Source organism: Balaenoptera musculus, chromosome 10, assembly GCF_009873245.2.
Source record: "Balaenoptera musculus isolate JJ_BM4_2016_0621 chromosome 10, mBalMus1.pri.v3, whole genome shotgun sequence".
NCBI lineage: Eukaryota > Metazoa > Chordata > Mammalia > Artiodactyla > Balaenopteridae > Balaenoptera > Balaenoptera musculus.
In genome coordinates, this window is record NC_045794.1 from 40,549,402 (window position 1) to 40,575,390 (window position 25,989).

The following is a 25,989-nucleotide window of genomic DNA, read 5'->3' on the forward strand; positions in this document are numbered from 1 at the left end:
ATGTGTTTATGTTGTTTAGAGTTACATATATAGTTAAGTATAAAGCCAAATGTGTAGAAATATTAACAGCAAATTCAGTATAGTGGTTTCTATGGAGCAAGAAGGAGAAAAATGTCATTGGTTAGGGGTACACAGAGGAATTCACTCTTATGTGTGTTTGTATTATGTATTTTTAATTTTTGCTTTTTGGGTGTTTCCTTTTTTAAAAAAAATTTATTTTATTTATTTATTTTTGGCCGCGTTGGGCCTTCGTTGCTGCACACAGGCTTTCTCCAGTTGCGGCGAGCGGGGGCTACTCTGCGTTGCAGTGCGAGGGCTCCTCGCTGCAGTGGCTTCTCTTGTTGCGGAGCACGGGCTCTAGGCGCGTGGGCTTCAGTAGTTGTGGCGCACGGGCTCTAGAGCACAGGCTCAGTAGTTGTGGCACACAGGCTTAGTTGCTCCAGGGCATGTGGGATCCTCTCGGACCAGGGCTTGAACCCGTGTCCCCTGCATTGGCAGGCGGATTCCTAACCACTGCACCACCAGGGGAGCCCTTTCCTTTCTTTTTTAAAGAGCATGTTTTATTTCTTTTTCTTTTTAATTTTATTTATTTATTTATTTAGGCCACATCTCACGGCATGTGGGATCTTAGTTCCCCAACCAGGGATCGAACCTGCACCCCCTGCAGTGGAAGTGCAGAATCTTAACCACTGGACCACCAGGAAAGTCCCCACATGTTTTATTTCTTAAGTTTAGTGTTGCATTTGCAGATTTTTGAATATTACTGTGCTTTTTGCTGTCTGAAATATTGATAATAAATATCCTTAAAATATTTGGTAGCCCTCTAGATAAAGTCCAGGGAACCTAATATGGATTACAAACACCTTCATGGTTTCTCTGACCCTACTTACCTCTCTAATCTTGCCACTTCCAGTTTGTACACAGTGGTCCGACCAGGCTGACCAGTTTTCCTCAAAAGACCTGCAAGCCTTTGCCATTCCCTCTCTCCAGCACAGCCAGCCCTCCTCCCCTTTTCACCCATCTTCCTCTTGTTATTAAATCTTCGCTTAATTGTCCATAGCTTTAGGAAAACTTCTCTGGCACTTTATCTTTGTGTGGGTTGAGTACTTCTTTGTAATTCCAAAACATTTAGTACTTTCACCATCTCTTTCCACTTATTCACACCATATTGGAATTGTTGATTTACTTCTCTGTAGCTCCCATTTGAATATAAAAGTATAGAAACTGTCTCATTTATCTTAACATCCCTGGCCTCTGCCTAGTACCTGGCAGTAATAGGCCCTCAGTAAATATTCTTCTAGGAGTCAATTAGTTAGTTAATGATAGGCTGGTTTACTTAACATTCTTGAGGCATGCTATAATTTAATTTTTAATGTGAACCCTGTTTAATAATCAGTATTTAGTTGGAATCATAAATCTTAACCATCCCATAGTGTGGTTAGAAATAATTACCTGGAAAACAAAAACAAAAATAAAAACAAACAAAACCCAAACCAGAAATCATTGCCTGGAATAAAGTTCTCTTCAGTCATTCGTATATCAAAGTTTGGGTTAAACTAGGTCTTGCTTTTATTTTTTAGGATTAGCTCATAGTAGGTGTTCATCAGATTGAACAAACCATTCTTAGGCAAATGTGGTTAGGTTCTTAAAGTTGCTTTTTATTTTTATAAATTCAAATTTGACGACTATAATAGGTATTACTCTAATGGATGGTAGGTATGTACTGATACCACTTGCATTTAATGAAACTAATAAAAATGCCATTGTTACTTATATTTTCTTCTTAGTCTGCTCTTTTGCTTCATTTTCCTTAGAGTCCATGTGCTGCTAACTAAAGATTGTGATTTACGAACAGCTCCTAACCCCGTATATAAAAAAACATACTTTAAAATATATTTATTTATTTATTTATTTATTTGGCTGTTTCGGGTCTTCGTTGCAGCTCGCAGGCTTCTCTCTAGTTGTGGCGTGCGGGTCTTTTTCTCTCTCTAGTTGTGGTGCACGGGTTCCAGAGCACGTGGGCTCTGTAGTCTGCGGCTCGTGGGCTCTGTAGTCTGCGGCTCACGGGCTCTCTGGTTGAGGCACTCGAGCTCAGTAGTTGTGGCGCACGGGCTTAGTTGCCGCGCAGCACGTGGGATCTTAGTTCCCCGACCAGGAATCAAACCCGCATCCGCTGCATTGGAAGGCGGATTCTTTACCACTGGACCACCAGGAAGATATAATATTGTTTTATATCTTAATAAAATAATACAACTTTCCTTTTCAAACAAAAGTTATATGCCAAAATGTTAGCAGCAGTATTATCCCTGAATGGTAGGGGTCCAAAGTAATTTTTAAATTTTCTTTGTTATACTTTCTTATGCTTTATGTATTTTTGAAATATTTTTGTAAAAATATATCAAATTATCCTTGGAAAAAAGCAATTCCCCATTTTAAAAAAAAACTTTAAGATATATTTAAATTATTTAGGAAAAAGACTTTAAGTGGAATGGCAGATGGTCAGCATGGAAACAAGAAGCATGGGGTCACAGAAGAGTCTCTGGAGAAGCAGCATGCTGTGTAGCCAGCATAACTGTCCAGGTTGTTGGTCAGGTACATACTTATAGTGGAGATGAATCCACATCATAATCTTATGTCACAACCATTGATATCACATAAACAGCTGCTTCTGCCCTGATTCTGTATTTGCCAGTCAACTTTCTAATTTCTGATTTATGTCCTAAGTAGTTTTTCCCCCTTTAGGGAAAATGTTCTAATAAGCCAAGGCAAACATCTGAACCATTTCCTTATTTTCAAGTGTGCAAGCCCCCTGCTAGGACCAGTCCTTAGAAAAAATAAAGAATTATGACATATCACACAAGGGACTTCCCTGGTGGCACAGTGGTTCAGACTCCGCACTCCCAATGCAGGGGGCCCGGGTTCGATACCTGGTCAGGGAACTAGATCCCACATGCATGCCACAACTAAGAGTTCACATGCCACAACAAAGGAGCTGGCAACCTGCAACTAAGGAGCCCGCCTGCCGCAACTAAGACCTGGTGCAGCCAAATAAATAAATAAATAAATAAATATTTTTTAAAAAAAGAATGAATGACATATCACACTATATGCCAGCTTTCTCTACCCATCTTTTAAACAAAGATTTGAGTAGTGAAAGACAGAAAGGCATGTGTATGTGTTTGCTTATGTGTGACACAGAAAGTGGCAGGGACATAGGGTGAATGACAGAAACAGCAAATCAAATCATTCTGAGTGACTCTAACCTTTGTCTACTGTATGGTAAGTAAGAATTTTCACATCAGATGGTCTTTATCTCAGTGAGAGAGAAATATTTAAACCATTTAGCTTAAGGTAAATTTCAGGCATCTTTGGTGTGGCATGTAGAACTTGTTTGAAATTCTGGTTCTGCTTCAGCTTCCTATTCTTTAAAATGCTTGCTCTCTTTACCTCATCAGGATGGCTATGAGGTTTAAATTTGATATTAGATTCACTGTTTGTGAAAAGCACCACACAATTGTGAAGTGTTATTGTTATTACTATTACTTGACAGGTAATAGTACTTCCCTCAATAAAAATTGCACCAGATAGCCTGCAGTTTCCAAAGCTTCCTCTGCCCTAAGAGAGTCCTGTTGAAAACTGTTCTTTTGGGAATTCCCAGTGGTTAGGACTCAGCACTTTCACTGCCGGGGCCCGGGTGCAGTCCCTGGTCAGGGAACTAAAATCCCACAACCTGTACAGTGCAGCCAATAAATAAATAAATAGATAAATAAATAAATATTTAAAAACATATTTTTTAAAAAAGGAAACTGTTCTTTTGAGAGTTGCTGTCTTTTGTAATTCCTCAGTATTTTATCACCCCCTGCTTTGATTATTACATCTTTGGAGAAAGAAACATAGATTTATTCATTCATTCAACATTGAAATTTTTTGGATATCTCTAATGGGTCAAAATGTCAGATCTCCTAGGATACAAAGAGACAGATGCATAAACAGATCATTATAATACATGTGGTAAATACAATGATAGAGTAATAATCTTAGGATATTATGGGAGTTTGGGGAAATGGCACATAAGGACAATAGGGAAGATTAGGAAAAGCTTTCCTCAGGGGAAAAAAAGTATAAACTGATTAAGTCAGTAATATTTTGCACTGCAAGTAAAAGAATCCCTACCCTCTTGCACTGTTGGTGGGAATGTAAATTGATACAGCCACTATGGAGAACAGTATGGAGGTTCCTTAAAAAACTAAAAATAGAACTACCATATGACCCAGCAATCCCACTACTGGGCATATACCCTGAGAAAACCATAATTCAAAAAGAGTCATGTACCACAATGTTCACTGCAGCTCTGTTTGCAATAGCCAGGACATGGAAGCAACCTAAATGTCCATCAACAGATGAATGGATAAAGAAGATGTGGCACATATATACAATGGAATATTACTCAGCCATAAAAAGAAACGACATTTAGTTATTTGTAGTGAGGTGGATGGATCTAGAGTCTGTCATACAGAGTGAAGTAAGTCAGAAAGAGAAAAACAAATACCGTATGCTAACACATATATATGGAATCTAAAAAAAAAAAAAAAAAAGGTTCTGAAGAACCTAGGGGCAGGACAGGAGTAGAGACGCAGATATAGAGAATGGACTTGAGGACACGGGGAGTGGGAAGGGTAAGCTGGGACAAAGTGAGGGAGTGGCATGGACATATATACACTACCAAATGTAAAATAGATAGCTAGTGGGAAGCAGCCGCATAGCACAGGGAGATCAGCTCGTGCTTTGTGACCACCTAGAGGGGTGGGATAGGGAGGGTGGGAGGGAGACGCAAGAGAGAGGAGATATGGGGATATATGTATATGTATAGCTGATTCACTTTGTTATAAAGCAGACATTAATACACCGTTGTAAAGCAATTATATTCCAATAAAGATGTTAAAAAAAAAAAAAGTAACAGAATCCCTGACTAAGGATGGTTGAAACTAAAAAGTCATTTATTCCTCACTTAACAAAAAGGCCAGAGGCAGGTGTACTCAGGGTTGTTCCAGCAACTTAATGTTATCAAAGATAGGGTTTCATTTATCTTCTTCCTCTGTAATTCTTGGTGTATTGTCTTTTTGTCCTGTGGTTATCACCTCAGGGTTGCTAAAGATGACAATAGCTCCAAGCATCACATGACACATCAAGGCAGGAAGAGAAATTTTAGTTCTAGTCACCTCTTTTGGAAACAGGAAGAAAGGGTACTGGGGAGTAGGGAGGTTTTTGTTTATATATATATATATATATATATATATATATATATATATATATATATATATATATATATATATTTTTTTTTATAGCTACTTTTATTTTATTTATTTATTATTTTTGGCTGTGCTGGGTCTTCGGTTCGTGCGAGGGCTTTCTCTAGTTGCGGCAAGTGGGGGCCACTCTTCGTCGCGGTGCGGGGACCGCTCTTCATCGCGGTGCGCGGGCCTTTCACTATCGCGGCCCCTCCCGTTGCGGGGCACAGGCTCCAGACGCGCAGGCTCAGTAGTTGTGGCTCACGGGCCCAGCCGCTCCGTGGCATGTGGGATCTTCCCAGACCAGGGCTCGAACCCGTGTCCCCTGCATTAGCAGGCAGATTCTCAACCACTGCGCCACCAGGGAAGCCCAAATGTTTTTATATATTTTTAATTAAAAATAAATCATTTATTTATTTGGCTGCCTTGGGTCTTAGTTGTGGCACATAGGATCTTCGTTGTGGTCCACGGGCCTCTCTCTAGTTGTGGCACGCGGGCTCCAGAGCATGTGGGCTTAGTTGCCCTGAGGCATGTGGGATCTTAGTTCCCTGACCAGGGATGGAACCCACGTCCCCTGCATTGGAAGGCGGATTCTTAACCACTGGACCACCAGGGAAGTTCCTATATTTTAAATTTTTAAAAAAAATTTTTATGAGATAAAGTAAAGGAAGAAATATGTTATTGGCCCTGGATTTTTGCACGTATTGTTCCTTCTGCCTGGCATCCGTGGTCTCTTGAACCCTTTCCACATATTGTATCTCAGTGCCTCATTATAGTACCTGGCACATAGGAAGTAGTAAATATTTTTGAAAGGAAAGCAGGCAGAGCAAAAATAGAGGCAGTTGAACACAACAGGCAGCTAATCTTAAAACATATTGTCTAGGGGCTTCCCTGGTGGCACAGTGGTTAAGAATCTGTCTGCCAATGCAGGGGTCACGGGTTCGAGCCCTGGTCCAGGAAGATCCCACATATCACGGAGCAACTAAGCCCATGGGCCACAACTACTGAGTCTGCGCTCTAGAGCCTGCGAGCCACAACTACTGTGCCCGTGTGCCGCAGCTACTGAAGCCTGCGTACCTAGAGCCCGTGCTCCTAAACAAGAGAAGCCACCACAATGAGAAGCCCGCACACCGCAATGAAGAGTAGCTCCCCCCAAAAAAAAAAAAAAAAGAAAAAAAAAAAAAAGAGTAGCCCCCGCTCGCTACAACTAGAGAAAGCCCGCGTGCAGCAACGAAGACCCAACGCAGCCAAAAATAAATAAATAAATAAATAAATAAATAAATAAAAACCATACTGTCTAAAATCAGGGGATGTAAGTAATAAGGCAATACAGAATGGTAAGTGCTAAGATAGTGTTAATTATAAGACGCTATGGGAGAACATAGGAGTCAGAGAAGACAGCTCGGAAAGAGTGACTGGGGACTTCCCTGGTGGTCCAGTGGTTAAGACTCTGTGCTTCTAATGCAGGAGGCGGGTGTTCGATCCCTGATCAGGGAACTAGGATCCCACATGCCCTGCGGCATGGCCAAAAAAAAAAAAAGTTGAGAAAAAAAAAGAGTGATTGTTTAAACTGAGATCCAAAGGATGGTAGAAATAACCAAACCCAGAGGGAAAAAAGTCTCTTGGTTTAGACTATAATTGCCACAAAGTAAAAAAAAATATAATCCTCTTTGAGGGAGAAAGACCTTGAAGAGATTCTAGGGAGAAAAAAAGAGGGGGAGGATGGCAAATAGTAACGGATCATATAGTGCCCATTATTACTAATTAAAGATGCCTTAAAAATAGGTTTAGTGAAAAATAGAAAAAAATCCAAGTCTTTAATTCTTCTATTTCCTATAATGTCTTATTAAAGTTTTTCACTGTTTTCAGCATCTCCTACTCTGAAACTTTTCAAACATCTAACTCTATAACTCAAACTCCTAATACATATTTTGTATCTAATATCATGTAAAAATGGAAGTTTTGGCAAAGCACAATAGCAGGGTTGCCAGATTAAATACAGGGTGCCTAGTCAAATTTGAACTTCAGATAAACAATAAGTAATTTTTTACAATTACATGGACCATACTTATACTAAATCACTTGCTGTTTATCTGAAATTAAAATTTAACTGGGTGTCCTACCTTTTTATTTGCTAAATCTGGCAACCCTAACAATGGATACCAAATTCCAAAGAGAAGTGCTAGACTAGGATTTACAAAGAAATTAACTCTTAATCTTTTAACTCACTCTGAGGGTATGAGATGGTCAAGGAGAAGAGGATTTTGAGAGTGCTTCTACCCTTCCTCCACTCTAAGAACTTAACACGAGCCTCCAATTTGGAGGCCCAGTAGACAAGGGCCTGATTCCATACCTGAAAAAAAAACCATACCTGACTGATTAGCTAGCTGCTCTAATGGCAGAAACAAAGAAAAAGCTGCTGCTGCGTTGGGATAGGCCTTCAGCCTCAGAGTTTATCTGGACAAAGAAGGCTCAAGTGTTTCCTCTAGACTAGATGAGGGCCACACCTACATATATACCCAGGAGAGATGACATAGGGCTGTCATGTATTCTGTCCAGGAGAACTGCCTAAATATGCAAACACATCTCAGCAGAGAGAAGCTGGGGGTATCACAAATGCAAACAACCAGTTGGAATAGAAGTGTATCTGCCATGATGAAGAAATCTGCAGGGAATTCTCTGGCAGTCCAGTGGTTAGGACTCCGCACTCTCACTGCCAAGGGCCCGGGTTCCATCCCTGGTCGGGGAAATAAGATCCCACAAGCCGTGGGGTGTGGCCAAAAAGAAAAAAAATTGCAGAAGAAATCTGCAGATGAGTGATCTCCAGTGATGATGATCACCAAGGAACACACCAAGTACTCCCATGAAAGAGTCATCTTCAAAAATCTGTCACATCAGGAAGCAATGATGTGAGAAAATGCAACAGTGGTAGTCAGTAAGAACTTTCTCTTTCCCTTTCCCTCTCCTCCCTTTTCAGAACTGTAATCCATAAGAGGTCCAATACTAGCAAGCTGGAAAAGTAGGAACAAAAGCAGTAGGCCACAAAAGAGAAAATAAGCTGTTCATGTCCTCCTTCCCTGACTGTTAAGTTGCAATAGTCTAAGCTGGAAGAGAGGAGAACTTTAAAACAAAATTAAAGCTTTATTATACATGGTTCTGGACATTTTAATTACCGACTAGATAAACTTACATTATTAAAAAGTTACCGGAAATGGGGACTTCCCTGGTGGTCCAGTGGTAAAGAATCCATCTTCCAATGCAGGGGACACGAGTTCCATCTCTGGTCGGGGAATTAAGATCCCACATGCTGCGGGGCAACTGAGCATGCACACCACAACTACTGAGCCTGAGTGCCTCAACTGGAGAGGCCGTGTGCCCGCAAACTACAGAGCCCACGCTCTCTGGAGCCCACACGCCCCAGCAAAAGATCCCGCATGCCACAACGAAGATCCCGCCTGCCGCAGCTAAGAATAAATATTCGCGACGCAGCCAAGAATAAAATAAATAAATTAAATAGATTAAATAAATATTTTTAAAAATACTATCTACAAAAAAAGTTACCAGAAATGTCATGGAACCATCTAGGTTTTCATCTAGAGGCAGGGTAAGAACTAACTTCACTGAATAAATGTAAAGGGATGTAAAATCACTTTGGAAAATAGCTTAACCATTTCTTATAAAGTAAATATACACTTATCATACAACCCAGCAATCCCACACCTGGGTATTTTTCTAGGAGAAGTGAAAACTTACATTCACCCCAAAACCTGTATATGAATTTTTATAGCAGTTTTATTCATAATTGCCAAAAACTGGAAACAACTCAGATGTCTTTGACCTGGTGAATGGATAAAGTAATATGGTATAGCCATACAGTGGAATAATACTAGTCAGGAAGTAAAAGGAAATGAATTACTGATACATGTAACAATATGGATGAATCACGTGAGTTATGCCAAGTGGAAAAAGCCAGATTCAAAAGATTACATACTATTACTTCCATTTATATGACATTCTGGAAAAGAGAAAACTATAGGGACTGCAAGCAGATTAGTGGTTGCCATAACTCTGCACTTGTCAAGACTCAGAACTGTACCCTAAAGAGGTTAAATGTATATACATTGTACCTTAAAAAAAAAAAAATCTATGGAAAGCTCCTTGATTCTGAGTACTTCGAAACAGTAAATTAAAAGTAAGAGTCTCACTAACTTTGTAGGATTTAGCATGAGTAAGAAGTGAAGAGTTAGGTCAGTAGTATATCTAATAGTTGAAGCTAGCTGTGGAATGGAGATAAAGGAAATATTATTCAAAGAAAAATTTATACATCTTGTCCCAAGCACTATAGGCATTAAATTAGCAATGTTATCTCTCCAAATAACCTAAGTTAATTAATTTAATTACTCAAAAAATGTAAGGGAAAATGGGAGACAAAAAGAAAACTGCTTTCTGATTATAACCTATAACTTAGGAGTCATACTTGTTCAACTTAATGGTTACATTTGATTTGGTTACTTTTTTTCATGAACACTTGTGCTCACGGTATATGATTTTATATTGTATACATTATATAATATTTTTGCTATTATTTTACTTTATTATAGAATTTTAAGTGTCTTATTTCATGGTGTCTGCTACCTAAACAAATTGATGAGTTAACAATATTTCTTCTTACCCCAGGACTTGGATTTCACCAGAATAAATCAGACTGCTCCCACAAACTCTTTCATGTTACAAAAGTTCCATTTCTAAATTCTTAGCTTAGAACATTAACTAATTCTCTTACTTGACAGAGGTAATGGAGACTCCAAAACTCTTCACTTCCACTAGAATGGTTTCCAATAGTTTCAGTGAGAATCTGGTTTAACAGAATTTGGAAATGTGGAACCACATGACCACCTTACCTGTTCTCTCTGAGTCTCTTCAGTGCATCCTGGGATATAAGCACTGAATTTACTTCAAATTTGTCCTAGATATGACAACTGCATTTAAGGTCATGTTACTGAATCATGAAGTGGGCGAAAGCATTCTACTACGGTCTTTCTGGTTCTTCCAGTAATAAATCCCTAAGGGTGGAATTCAAAGTGGACCTATGTAGTGTTAGATTAGGTTTCATGGTATTATAACTGCTTTTTGTCTGTTTGTTTGTTTGTTTATATTATTCCAGTAGTGACAGCTATAGGCCTATGAAGAGAAACACTAAAAGACTAATGTTGAATTTACCTGTACTATTTTATGGCTGGTGTGAGTCTGACCTCACACCAAAAAACTACTTTTGGTAACTCCCTGGTGCTGTAAGAGAAAGTCAAGTTAGGGAAACAAAAGATATGTGACCAAAGGCCCAATTACCAGATTGCTCCCTCCCAGTCCTTAACTTACTTTGAGTGAATGCATGTAAGAGATCTTCTGAACGTAGACTGAACATCTAACTGGAGCAGCATAGGAATATCTGGGTACCCACCCAGCTGGGCCCAGAGTGAATACATTGATGTCTTCTCTGTTATTGGGTAACTTGAAGTGGATAGATCAGCATTCCAGATGGCTTCCATTTGGTCTTCTTGTGTAGAGAATCAGAGAGCAAGCACCACTTGGAAGCATCAAACTCTCCTGAACTCCATAACCATTCAAAAGAATGGCTTCAAAAGCCATTCTCCCCCCTTCTCTTCACCACCACCGTGTCCTATAAAACCCCGCTGGCACCGAGGAACATTAGCTATGCCCATTTTGACTGAGAGATGGATTAAAACAGCAGAATTTGCAGAAATAACGTTTTTTCCCCCTGAAAGTTGCATTTCCATGACTTCACCTACTAATATGTTTTAAAACGACTTTCTTAGCTTCATGGAGTATACACTCCATATGCAGGCTATGTTTCCCCCACAGCAATCTTTTCCCCTTCCTTCCCAAAGTTCCTACCTTCTTAAAAAAAAAAAAAGTAATGCTTCTAAGTTTCTTCACTGTGTGTATTAAAATAATTTGTTTCTTCATAAGGAAGAATCAACTTCATTTTTTTTTAAGGAACTCAAAATTAGATATTAAATATTTAAGTAGAAATAAGCCTTTTGCTAAATTAGCTAAGAAAATTAATATTCTCCCCTGAACCATATCATAACTGTGGAGAAGGGGAAGCTCTTGGGCAGGAAAAAAAAGCATGAGGTCCCACATATTATCCAAAGAAAGTTTAATGTCAGTCTTTCCTACCACATACCTGAACTTACTGAATATGTCATACTTTTTGTCCTCTTCTTTTAAGATTGGCTGTTGAACAAATTTGGTAGAGGCAGATATTTGCTTCTTTTTGAGGATCAAAGGGATAGCTTGATTTAGATTCAATTTATATATCTCTTGAAGCTAAACATAAATAAACAGAAAAAGGAAATCATGAAAAGAAAGGGCCAGAGTCTTTAGGAAGGTCTTCCTAGCGGGCCTTAGCTAAACTATGACACTTCCTTTTCCTTGGAAAAGGAATTCTCTTTCTCCATGCCCTTTCTCCCTTCCTCCTGCCACTCCTCAACCTCTACCTGCCTCCAACACACAATTTCAGAGTTGGCAGCTATGATATATAAAAACCGTGGTCCTGCATTAAGTTCTAGTTTTAGTCCTCTCATTTCCTAGCTTTGTGACTTTGAGTTAGTTGCTAGTTTTATCTGCACTTCTTTCTTCTCATTTCTAAAACAAGAATAATAAACACAGGGCTCTTATGAGAGTTGTGTAAGACAATCTATTCATCAGTTGTGAAACACTGTGCAAATATAATGATAGCTAACATTGACTGTCAGGTGCTTTCTATGTATTAATTTATTTGATATTTACTACCTTACGAGATAGGTGCTATTATTATCCTTGTCTTACATATGGGGATATGAAGCTCAGAAAAGTTAAGTGGCTTACCCAAGGTCTCTTAGCTAGTATGTGGTAAAGCTGATTTGAACCCAATCTGATAGCAGAACCAGCCTCTTGACCACCACTCTGATTCAGTGTAGGTATTTATTCATTTCTACCCTTTTCTTCCTTTTTGCTTTTTCCCCTCCCTTCTTGATGCCTTGATACCCACCTCATCATCTAGATTCTAGCTTCCCTGACCCCAGACCCTTATTAATCCTCTGAAATGCCCTAGACATTGTAATTCCTGTTAGACAGTTCATGACACTGCCAATTCATCTTGCTTTACTCCATTTACATTGGTCATATTTTCCAAACCCAGAACTGTCAAAAATATCCAGTTTTTGAGGTCAGAGAGTTTTAATGTTTAAAATGTACTTTTAGGGACTTCCTTGGTAGTCCAGTGGGTAAGACTTGGTGCTCCCAATGCAGGGGACCCAGGTTCAATCCCTGGTCGGGGAATGAGATCCCGCATGCATGCTGCAACTAAGACCCGGTGCAGCCAAAGTAAATAAAATAAAATAAAATAAAATAAAATAAAATAAAATAAAATAAAATAAAGTAAGATAAAGTTAAAGTAAAGTAAAGTAAAGTAAAGTAAAGAAGTAAAGTAAAGTAAAATAAAATAAAATTAAAATAAAATGTAACTTCTGGGGAGTTCCCTGATGGCCTAGTGGTTAGGATTCCAGGCTTTCACTGCTGTGACCTGGATTCAATCCTTGGTCAGGGAACTGAGATCCTGCAAGCCGCGTGGCGCGGCCAAAAAAAAAAGAAAAGAAAAGAAAAAGTAACTTCTGGAAAATTCACAATATGTCTATAATGAGAAGTCTCTCTGTACCTTCTACAGTAGCAAGTAAACTAATCTTGTAAATTAATTACTTTAGTAAAAGAAAATGATGTATAACTATAAAATATTCCTAGAACTCCGAGAATGTTCCAGAACTCCATGCTGGAGAAAATAATGGGAGCATATAATCCCAGAACAAAGAACTCTAATCTCAGCTCTATAACTTTTGGGAGGTATCACTTCCAAAAGCATACTGATGGTCGTCTCAGAGAGGGCTCTGAGACATAATTGGGTGATGTCAGAGTTTAGCAGGATCTTCTGTGCCTGGTGCTATGTAAGCAAGTTAAGTAAACCCTTGTCTCCTTTTTTTGTAAATACATATTAAAGCTTGCTTTCTGATAGTTTTGAGGAATGTAACCACCAAGAATCAGCTGGAGAGCAGTGACCTCAAGAGGTTTCATATCTAGAGGCTGGTAGGTGTGGGTTGACTAGGAAGGAGTTGAGCATTTCTGGAAGTCTCTCCTATTCTAATCTTTTCTCATCTAGAGAGTCCAGCCAGTATTCCTGTTGTCAATTTAGGAGTTTCACTGAAGTCGCAGTGTAGTGGATTGAATGGTGAACTCCCCAAAAGATATGTTCACTCAGAACATGTGAATGTGGCCTTCCTTGGAAAAAGGGTCTTTACAGATGTAGTTAAGGATCTCAAGATGAGGTCATCCTGGTTTAACCAGATGAGTACTAAATCCAATGGCACATGGCTTTATAAGAGGAGAGAACATAAAACACACTAGGAAGAAGGCCATGGGAAAGACAGAGGCAGAGATTGGAGTTATGCAGCTACAAGCCAAGGAATGCCAAGGATTGTCTATAGCCACCAAAATCTAGAAGAGAGACTTGGAACAAATTTCTCCCTCAGAGCCTCCAGAAGGAACCAACCCTGCCAACACCTTGATTTCTCGAACTGGCCTCCAGAACTGTAAGAGAATACCTTTCTGTTGTTTTAAGCCATGAAATTTGTAGTATGTTATGGTATGTCTAGGTAACTGTTATTTTCAAAGCCTGCAACTTTCGCTTTTCTTACAGCACACTGGGGAGAGGGAAAAGAAAGCAGATTACCTGGCTGAATAAGTACATCATTTTCCTCAGGCACCGATTCCGTTTCTGCTGTAGCGACTTCTGCTTCTCTGTGCAGATCTGCATCACCTTTTTTTGATAGTCATCAATTCTGCTCAGCATTATGTAGAGGTTCTGGGTCTCATAACCTCTCCCAGTATTCTGGATGGCTTGTAACCATTTAATTATGTTCTTTCTTGGAAAAATTAACAAGAATTAGATTCATATAATTACTGACACTAACTCAGCAAACCTGGTGTCACCATTCTCATCTCATCCTTAGTAAGTAGAGAGAGATAGTATAGGGGTGGCAGGCTTGCTTAATGAGACCTTAATCTAGTTCCCTATATGACTAAACTTTCAAAACTCTTTATGACTGTCAAATTTTCATTAACTCCTCACAGAGTTTTTGGTGTTAAAATAGTGTTGCTTATTATTTTTTAAATATATTATATTTTAGTATTGATATGTATACAACATATAGAAGGTACTTAATACAATTATGAAAAAGAGTGTCCTTGCCTTCAAAGCACTTACAAGCCAGATTAGGAGACTAATAAATTGTGTCAGAGAGAGAATGAAATAAATGCTAAATAACAATTTAGCTGTTTGAGCAAAAAGGAAAACGTAATTAATTCTAACAAGAGGAATAAAGAATGCTTCATAGGAAGATATTGAATAGGATCTTGAGGAACAGTCATAAAAATGTAGTACTCTCTTTACTATAATGTACGCCACAACGTTTGGGCCTCCAAAACATAGTTTTTTGCCATCCGCATTCTACAGGAGAGGAAAAGGAAGTCACATAATTGATAAATAACAGATGTGGGAAGCAAACCCAGATCTTTTCTCTTTCCACAATACCAGTATTTCTCAAAGTGTGGACCCTAATCACCTGGACTGAATCATTTTGTTGGGGGTGGGAGGGTGGTGCTTATTGATAATGCAGATTCCATGGTGCATCCCCAGACCTTTTGAATAAAAAATCTTGGTGTTAAGCTTCAGGATCTGTATTTTTAAAAAAATCTCAGGTAAACCTTACAGCCACTGAAGTTTGAGAAAAAGGGGATGAAGAATTCCAGGTTGAGGGAACACTCTAAGTAAAGGCAAGACAATGAAAGTTATATTTTGGGAGTGGTGAGTAGTCTGGAACTTTTAGACCACAGATATGTGAATGGATATAGTGGGGGATGAGACTGACATAGGTGGATTATGAAAGGCTTTAAACAGCATGTTATGGAGTTTGGATTTTGGGGGAGGTAGGCAATGGGAACCCACTGAAGATGTTTTTCTGAATATATGTATTTTACATATATAGAGAGAGGGGGAAGGGAATAACTCTTAGGTCTCTTTGTGGGTTGTAATAGCTTAGAACCTACTATATATATGGATCATTTAATACTTAAATATATTAACTTTCTGAGTTAATTTTATATTTTTTTATTATAATTATTTTTGGCTGCGTTGGGTCTTCATTGCTGCGTCCGGGCTTTCTCTAGTTGTGGTGAACGGGGGCTACTCTTTGTTGTGGTGCAGGGGCTTCTCATTGCAGTGGCTTCTCTTGCTGCGGAGCATGGACTCTAGGCACGTGGGCTTCAGTAGTTGCAGCACGTGGGCTCAGTAGTTGCAGCGAGCGGGCTCTAGAGTGCAGGCTCAGTAGTTGTGGCGCACAGGCTTAGTTGCTCCATGGCATGTGGGATCTTCCCGGACCAGGGATCGTCCCCTGCATTGGCAGGCGGATTCTCAACCTCTGCGCCACCAGGGAAGTCCCCTTGCAAACATTCTTTGAAGTAATTATCATTACATCAATTTTACAAATTTGACTCAGCACATTTGAGTCTTAGAGAAGTTCAGAACTGGAAATTCGAGCCAAGGTCTTCCTGACGTCAGAGAAAAAGCATGATCAGAATTTGGATATAAAACTATTACTACCCTCCTACACTGTTGGTGGGAATGTAAATTGGTGCAGCCTCTATGGAGAACAGGATGGAGGTTCCCTAAAATACTAAAAATAGAGTTACCATATGATCCTGCAATCCCACTTCTGGGCATATATCTGGAGAAAACTCAAATTCGAAAAGATACATGCACCCCAGTGTTCATAGCAGCACCATTTACCATAGCCAAGACATGGAAGCAACCTAAAAGTCCATCAACAGATGAATGGATAAAGATGTGGTATATATATACAATGGAATATTACTCAGCCATAAAAAGAATGAAATAATGCCATTTGCAGCACATGGATGGACCCAAATTTTATCATATTAAGTGAAGTAAGTCAGACAGAGAAAGACAAATATCATATGATATCACTGATATGGGGCATCCGAAAAAATGGTACAGGGAATTCCCTGGTGGTCCAGTGGTTAGGACTCCATGCTTCCGTGCTTCCACTGCAGGGGACACGGGTTCGATCCCTGGTCGAACTAAGATCCTGCAAGCCACGTGGCATGGCCAAAAAAAAAAAAGATAAAGATGAACTTATTTACAAAGCAGAAATAGACTCATAGACATAGAAAACAAACTTATGGTTACCAAAGTGGATACCAGGGGGTGGGGGAGATGAATTAGGAGTTTGGGATTAACATATACACACTACTAAATATAAAACAGGTAAACAACAAGGACCTGCTGTATAGCACAGGAAACTATACTCAGTATCTTGTAATAACTTATAATGGAAAAGAATCTGAAAAAGAATGTATATATGTATATATATTTATATGTATATATGTATAACTGAATCACTTGGCAACAAACACAACATTGTAAATTAACTATATATCAATTTTTAAAAATTAAAAAATAAATAAATAAAAATACTTTATTGCTAAAAAATTCTAACAGTCATCTGAGCTGGTAGAGAATCTTGCCTCAGTACTGATGGCTGCTGACTGATCAGGTGGTGGTTGCTGAAGGTTTGGGTGGCTTTGGCAATTTCTTAAAAAAAGACAACAATGAAGTTTGCCGCATCCATTGACTTGTCCTTTTACGAATGATATCTCTGTAGCCTGCAAAGCTGTTTGATAGCATTTTATCCATGGTAGAACTTCTTTTAAAATTGGAGTCAGTCCTCTCAAACCCTGCCACTGCTTTAACAGCTAAGTTTATGTAATATTCTACAACCTTTGCTGTCATTTCAACAGTCTTCCCAGCATCTTCATCAGAAGAATCTATCTCAAGAAACCACTTTCTTTGCTCTTCCATAAGAAGCAACTCCCCATCTATTCAAGTTTCATCATGAGATGGTAGCAATTCAGTCCCATCTTCAGGCTCTACTTCTAATTCTAGTTCTCTTGCTGTTTCCACCACATCGGCAGTTACTTCTTACACTGAAGTCTTGAGCTACTCAGTTATCCATGAAGGTTGGAATCAACTTCTTCTAAACTCCTATTCACGTTCGTATTTTGCCTTCTTTCCATGAATCATAAATGATCTTAATGACATCTAGAATGGTGAATCCTTTCCAGAAGGTTTTTGATTGACTTTGCCCAGATCCATTATCTATGGCAGCTACTGTATAGCCTTACGAAATCTATTTCTTAAATAATAAGACTTGAAAGTCGAAATTACTCCTTGATCCATGGGCTGCAGAGTGGAAGCTGTGTTAGCAGGCATGAAAACAACGTGAATCTTAACGGAGATTAAGATTAATGGAGCATCTCCATTAGAGCTCTTGGGTGACCAGGTGCATTGTCAATGAGCAGTAATATTTTGAAAGGAATCTTTTTTTTCTGAGCAGTAGGTCTCAATAGTAGGCCTAAAATATTTAGTAAACCATGTTGTCAATAGTTGTGCTGTCATCTAAGCTTTGTTGTTTCGTTGATAGAACATAGCAGAGTAGATTTAGCATTTTAATTTAGCATGGTTAATGAGCACTGGCTTCAACTTAAAGTCACCAGCTGCATTAGCCCCTAACAAGAGAGTCAGCCTGTCCTTCAAAGCTCTGAAGCCTTGAAGCCAAGCATTGACTAATCCTCTCTAGCTATGAAAGTCCTAGATGGCATCTTCTTCCAATATAAGGCTGTTTTGTATACATTGTAAATCTGTTTTTTTATATAGCCACCTTCATTACTTATTTTAGCTAGATCTGGATAACTTGCTCCAGCTTCTACATTAGCACGTTCTGCTTCACCTTGCACTTTGATGTTATGAAGAGGCTTCTTTCCTTAAACCTCATAAATCAACTTCTGCTAGCTTCAGACTTTTCTTCTGCAGCTTTCTCACCTCTCTCAGCCTTCATAGAATTGAAGAGACTTAGGGCCTTGCTCTGGATTAGGCTTTCAATTAAGGGAATGTCGTGGCTGGTTTGATCTTCTATCCAGACCACTAAAACTTTCTCTACATCAGCAATAAGGCTGTTTGTCTTTCTTATCATTCGTGTGTTCACTAGAGTAGCACTTTCAATTTCCTTCAAGGACTTTTCCTTTGCATTCACAACTTAGCTAACTGTGCAAAAGGCCTAGCTTTCAGCCTTTCTCGGCTTTCAACATGCCTTCCTTACTAAGCTCATTCATATCTAGCTTTTGACTTAAAGTGAGAGACATGAGACTCTTCCTTCCACTTTAACACTTAGAGGCCATTGTAGGGTTATTAATTGGCCTAACTTCAATATTATTGTGTGTCTCAGGGAATAGGGAAGCCCAAGGAGAGGGAGAGAGATGGGGGAATGGCCGATTGGTGGAGCAGTCAGAACACACAAAACATTTATCATTTAAATTCGCCATCTTATATGGATATGGTTCATCGTACCCCGAAACAGTTACTGGTTTCCACCGACAGACACACACACACAAACACACACACACAACTTTGCTTCTTTCTTCCTTTCTTTGTCCTGCTAGACTCTCTGCCTTTGCTGCCTTACTGACTTTTACTAGTTCTTTGAGACATAGTTCAAAGGTCTGGACTCCTAGAAGCTTTACCTAACTCTCCCCTCTCCTCAGTCCTCTTGTATAGAGTAAGTGATATACCATCATTGTTCTTTCCACATCATACTATATAATCATCTGTTTGTATGACTGTCTCTGAGTAGGCTTTGAGTGCCCTCAAGGCAGGGATATGGCTTATCCATTTTTGTATCCTTCCACCCTCTACCCCCTGGGCCTAACCCAGCCCCTGGCATGTAGTGGATATTTTAAATGTTAATGAATTAAATGATAAGTTAAATCCTATCTAGTCGCCACAACATTTAGTATCTTTAAGAACTTTCTTCAATATATATGGAAATGAAATGTTTCATTATCAGCATCTGGTGTAATTTTACATTCTTTCCATCATTGCTTTTCAGGTATATTACACTGATCATGTGGTAATACAATTCTAAAACTGTATTTTAGCATTTAAACATGTAATCTTTACTTACAGAGGTTCTACAAAACTTTCTTTATTCAAAAATAGTTTATATTATTATACTTTATATTTTCTCCCCCATGTAATGTTAGAATCTTCTTGACTCAGCCATTTTTATTATGGAATCTTTCATCTGTCAATATTTAATTCCTTGTTATACCTGTTGGTGATTTGATTATTATAACATTAAATATTAAAGAAGAGCTTTCTGAAAAATGAACAAATTGATCCTTGATGGGATTAAAGTTATAAGTGTATAAATTAAATATTGTTGTGAAATGTTGATCTATATATTTCAATTTTTAAATGATTTTACTAAAACAGGTCACATCGTGTCACTAGGTCTTCAAAATCTTCAATAAAACTAAACAACCTTAATTGCCATATAAAAATTAAGAAAGTTGTCATAGAATTCCCCCCCAAAAGTACCAAGCCCATATAATATCATAGGTGAAATCTACCAAACTTTCAAAGAATAGCTAATTTTATCATTAAACTGTTCCAGAGCATAGAAAAAAAATAAGCTTTCACATTTTTTAAATGATATAAACTTAAAATTATACCAAAATTTGACAAAGATAGCACCTAAAGAAGTAAACCACCAAACTTACTAATGAATATCAATGCAGAGTAAAATCCTAAATAAAATATTAGCAAATGTAACACATTCAAAGAAAGGTACAACAAGGACAAATTCCAGGGATGCGATGATGGTTTAAAATAATCATATTAATAGATCTGAGGAGAAAATATGTTCTCTAATAACCATGAAAATGAAGTGCTGAAATGACATTTATCAAAATGTGATTTAATAAATTTAACAAAATTCAACATCCACTCTTGATTTAAAAAAAATAATGAAACAGGAGCTGATGGATACTTCTTTAATATGATAAAATGTATTTCAACCCAAAAGCCAGCATTTTTTAATGACATATATTAGAAAGATGTCCACTATCACCACTATAATAATTAGCAATGAAAGGACTTACATTTTGGCATTCTGAGTTACAAAGGAATGGAGAAAATAACGCCCCTCAAAATGAAATTGACTAAGGTTAAAGTTGTTTTGTAACTTTTTCAGAAAGGAGAATATAAATATAAACAATCCTTTTAAATGTTCTTGAAGGTGAGTTTTTCCTACAAAAAAATAACATGGGACCATGGAAGGGCACTACTAGCTGTTACTCAGGGCAAGTCAAATGAACAAAGATGGCCCTGTGGCCACATCACCAAGATTTTTTAGTATAGTTCTGAAGGTACTAATCAATTCAGGTAGACAGGGACAGAAATGAGATGTTTAAAAGTTGGAAATTCTAGATGTAAAAAATTATTATTTGCAGGTGATATGATTATGTAATTGGAAAACTCAAGAATATCAACTGAAAAACTATCACATGCTTTTGAATACAGTAAGATGGCTGCATACAAAATTGATATAGAGAAATCTAGCCTTCATTTATACAAGTAACAACCAGTTAGAAGGTATCATAGAAGAAAAGAGTCCATTTACAATAGTAACAACAAAAATAAAAACTAACAAGATATACACTTATGGCAGAATATGCAAGAGCTAGATGAAAACTTTAGAATGCTCCAACAGGACACACACACACACACACACACACACACACACACACACGTGCCCATGCACACACACACGACCTGAACAAAAACAAAGGTATATCATTTTCTTGAATAGGAAGACTATATTAGTAAAGATAAGCTGGGTTTTGCATTTTTTATAATGCAAAATATTGAAAACAACATAAATGTTCATCAGAGGTTAAGTAAATTCTGGTAAGTCTAGACATTGGAATACTATGAAACTATAAAATGGATGAGTAGCCTTTTTATATATTAATACCTAAATTCTAACTTGTTATAAAAAAAATCAAACATTATAACTTTAAAATTTGTAAAGAGAGGGATAAAAGAGCATATATACTTTGCTGCATATGCAGAAAATATTTCTGGGTGGAATACATTAGTAGCCCGGGGGAGGGGCCTAATGGCCAAGAATAGGACTATTAAGGAGGCTTTTCACTCTACCATTTATATGTTTAGAATATCATATCAAAAAATATATATTGTACCAGGTGAATGTGCAATTTATTTATTTTAATTTAAATATAACAAAGGAAAAAAGACATAAGGGAACTGGAGAATGACCAGAAACATGTTATTTAAAGTTCTCAAGTGTTTCATCCATTTTTTTACATGTTTACATGTAAAAACAGATTTAAAGGACTAGGAATATTCATTCTGGAAAGAGAAAACTAAAGACAGCTATAGAGCAGAATATTTTTCAACAATTCTAAGATAAGCTTTGAAATGAAGATTTCTGCCTATATACTGGATGTCTTTCTTTTGCACCTTGTTGTTCCAGTGCTTAGTTTTCAAATGATTTCAATCCTCAAAAATGTAAATTTCTTGAGAACAGGGTACTTTGTTTTATTCACTACTGTATCCCTGGCACCTAGAACAAGGCCTGCCACATAGTACACATTCAATAAATATTTGTTGAATAAATGACATAGATTGTTCCTATAATTAATGATAGCTTTTTCTATCATAGGTCTTAGTTTGGCATCTTGTAATTTTAGGTTAAAAAAATTCTCCAAATAAGCTAACAAAATATCGTAAATCAACTATTTAAAAAAAGGGGAAAAAAATTCTACAATAAAAAATAACTTTTTTTAAATCCCCAAAATAGTAAGTTGGTAACCTCAAACACAAAGACCAAGAATGGCAGACTAATTGTCACTTTCCTGACCGATTTCTGATATTTGCAATTTAAAAAATTCAGGACTAGAATCTTTCCTCCAGGTCACTCCAGCTGCAAGGCTGCCATGGCAACACAATGTACATAAACCTGCCATCTACCACTTTAAGAATCATAAATCTTCTCTTCAACTTTACTTCAATAAAAAATAAATTAAAAAAAAAAAAGAATCATAGATCTTCTGGTGAACCCAAGATGAAAGTAATTCAGAGTAACTGGAAGCATTTCTAAACTTCTGAAGTTGATATTTTGGAGACCAACCATGATCCACAAAATATACTTAAACATCTCTGCTAGAGACATAAATGAATGAAATAGATGTTATAAGACATTTTTTATTTCCTAAAAAATATACCTCCTTTTACTATCTTAAATATGCTTCCATTCCACAGATCTTCTATAAGAAAATCTTTTAGAACATCTAATCTGACAAATATGTATATACTTATAGGGCAATGAGGGAGGATATTTGAAATCAGGACTAAACCTGATTTCAGAAAACTGGACACACAATATTTATATCTACCTTGCACACTGGATCAGCCTATAGGCAATGTACTTGTGGAATAGGTATCCCAGCCGAACTTTGTCCGTATGAAGTGTCTCAATTATGAGATTCCTAGCTGTTGTGTGTAGTTGTGAAGGGAGTGTAGAAGCTTTTGTAGCCTGATTTAAGAGAATCAGGTTCTTCCGCTGAGCCTCCACATCAACAAAATAGTTCTGTTCTTTGAGCTCTTGGGGATAGGAAGTGGGCACCATCATCTTGGGTTTCTTGGTGCCTGAAAGTGAAGTCAGTATCCAGGGCTTATCTATACGGGGAAATCGGGATTTCTGGTCCCATTCAGAAGGTGAGCTCTGTGATGTTTTGCGTAGTTGAGTAGTAAGAGAAGGTAGTGATATTACAGGCTTAATTAGAGTAGGAAGGGCCCCCTCATCAGTGTAAGGGGTTTGGGATACTGGTGTCCTGTAATCAGTGAGATAGGACTTAAATGTTCTAAATTGTTCCATGGCAAAAGGATCTCGGGGTCTCTGGATTTCTTCATAAGTGTCAGAGACCTCTGATATTTGGAACTTCTTAGTGGTGAAAGGGGCTTGAGGTACCTTGAAACTTGGAACACTGGGATGGACCAATACTGATTTAGGTTTCAGAGAAGAAATAATTGACAATCTTTCCTTACTTTTCTTAGAGACAGGAGAGGACAAATTTTTCTGGGGCTTTCCAGGGGTTGAGGGAGCCCACAGTGTAGGGGCATGCCCAGGGGTGGGAGGGATCCATAGTGGGGAAGCTTGCCCAGGAAGGGCCCATGGTGACAGATGCTGCCTAAGGGTAGAAGGGGCTTGTAGATAGGGAGATTGCTCATGGGTGGCAGAGGTCTGGAATGCCTGAGGCTGCTCAGAGAGGGTTAAGGGTCCAGATTCCAAAAGTTCCTCAGGGATGGAAGAGACCCCAGGAACCAAGCACTTCCCAGGAGAGAAAGGAGCCCAGATACTGGAAATCTGTGTGGAGGTGGCTGGGACTCCAGATATAAGGGGCTGTCTGGGGTCAAGAAGGGGCTTCGATATCAGAGACAACTGGGGAGTCACAACGTCCCTAGATATGAAGAATTGCCTAGAACTAAGAAGGGCCTCTGGTGCAAGGGGCTGCCCTGGAGTGGGAGAGGGCCCAGATATTGGGCTGGGGACTGGAGTTGGGAACCGAACAGAGGTGGATTGACCCTTAGAAACTGGGGTCTGTCTAGAGGAAGGAAAAGTCTGTGATGCCAGGAGCTTCCTGGGTTCTGAAGGAATCCTCATTCCCAAGGATTTCCCAGGGACAAAGGGGGCTTGTGTAAGAGGAGACCTTGATATCTGCAAAGGAGTAGAAGAGACCTCAAATATAGGGGACTTCTCAGCAACAGGAGCAGATGATACTGGGGACTGCTTAGGAATGTGAGGAGCACGTGTTGTGACAGATTTATCAGTAATGGAAAAGATCCCAACTGCCAGGGTATGTCCTGAAGGAGGACCAACCCTGGGTGGTAAGGGCTGCTCATTAATGAGAAGAGCTCCTAATTTTAGATCCTGCTCAGACCTAAGAGTAATACCCATGGACTGCGCCTGTCCTGGGGTGAAAGTGGCTCCCAAAGGTTGGGTTTGTTCTGGGATGTGGGGAGAGTCTAAGGTATAGTTGTTATCTGAGGTGGGAGGAACTCCTAATTCCTCAAACTGTTCTGGAGAGAGAGAAACCCCCAATGCTTGAGCCTGTCCTAAAGTGAAAGGGGCCCCCAAGTCCTGGGCCTGCTGAGGGGTGACATGGATCCCCAGTGCCTGGGCCTGTTGAGGGGTGAGAGTGATCCCCAGTGCCTGGGTCTGCTGAGCGGTGACATGGGTCCCCAGGGCCTGGACCTGCTGAGGGGTGAGAGTGACCCTCAGTGCCTGGGCCTGCTCAGGTGTGTGGGCTGCTCCCAAACCCTGAGACATCTTAGGAGTAGGGGTTTCCCCCAATTCCTGAACCTGATGAGAGGTGGGGGTGATTCCCAGTGCCTTGGCCTCTTCAGGGGTGAGGTCAATTTCCATTGCCTGGGCCTGCTGAGGGGTAAGAGTAATGGACTTTGTGGGAGACTGTCCAGAAATAGAAAAGGCTCCTGGTGAGGAAGATTGTGTAGAGATGGGAGGAATGATTGGTATGGGGTGCTTTCCATCAGCCAGATTCTCTAATTTCTTAAGATTCCCATTGAACTCTCTTCTTTGGTGTAACTGCAATGCGTCTTTTGGTGTGCTATGCCACCTGGAAGGCAATGTCACTGAAGTGTGACTGAGCACCTGTTCTAGTTGTTCAAAAGTCTTCATCTCCTTTGCTGTTTTCTGCTTCTGCCTTTCATGGTCCTCTACCTTTCTCCTTGGCTTCTGCTTCTCCTCCTCTCTCTCCCAACTGCTTTCTTGTTCCAGATATCTCACTTCCTTCTGAACCTGCATCATCTGCTGTCCTTTCTCCTTCTCCAAGGGCACTCCTTGTTCTTTCATTTTTTGCTTCCATGCTTCCAGCTGCTGCTGCTTTGACTTCTGATGCCCTTCTTTCTCCTCTTCCCTTTTCTTTTGCTTCTCATCTGGCTCAATCTGCTTTTGCAGCCTCTGTTTTTGGTGTCCCTTCCATACCTCTTCTTCCTGCCACTGTTTCTGCTTCTGTTGCCCTTGCTTTCCCTCCTTCATTGGGAGCCATGCCTCTTCCTTTTCCAAATTCTTATTTATCATCTCATAGCGCCTTTCTTCTAGCCTTTGTTTTTCCTTCTCCTTATGGTCTTTCCCTACCATTGAGGCTACTGGAACATCCCTTTCACTTTCTATTTCAGCCAAGATCATTTGTATTAAATTGTCAGTTAGTGGGTCAAGGCTCTTCTGTGAAAGTAAGGTGCTAATTTCCGACTTCGCGGTAATCTGCTTCTGAAAATGCAATTCTGGCATAAATGAGACCACCTTTTTTAGTTTCATAGGTTTCTCTCCAATTTGTCCTGCATTTTTTATATCTTTGTATTTTCTCAAGATTTTTGTCACAGTTTCAGCCACTTTTTGGAAATATTCCTCCATTTTTGCCTTTATGATTCCTAATTTTTCAACTTCTGCTCTTTTTTTTTTTTTAATAAATTTATTTATTTATTTTTATTTTTGGCTGTGCTGGGTCTTCGTTTCTGTGCGAGGGCTTTCTCTAGTTGTGGCAAGCGGGGGCCACTCTTCATCGCGGTGCGCGGGCCTCTCACTATTGCGGCCTCTCTTGTTGCGGAGCACGGGCTCCAGACGCGCAGGCT

General features: G+C 39.0%; 1 protein-coding gene across 1 annotated transcript in view; it reads right to left on the reverse strand.

The window, feature by feature from the left end:
• Positions 1-10,660: 10,660 nt before the first annotated feature.
• Positions 10,661-25,989, reverse strand: part of FAM186A (family with sequence similarity 186 member A) — a 76,232-nt gene continuing 60,903 nt past the window's right edge. Inside the window, 5 exon segments of the mRNA XM_036867445.1 lie at positions 10,661-10,848; positions 11,492-11,636; positions 14,071-14,263; positions 22,734-23,744; positions 23,853-25,808. Of these exon segments, the coding sequence (XP_036723340.1) occupies positions 10,661-10,848; positions 11,492-11,636; positions 14,071-14,263; positions 22,734-23,744; positions 23,853-25,808 (3,493 nt within the window).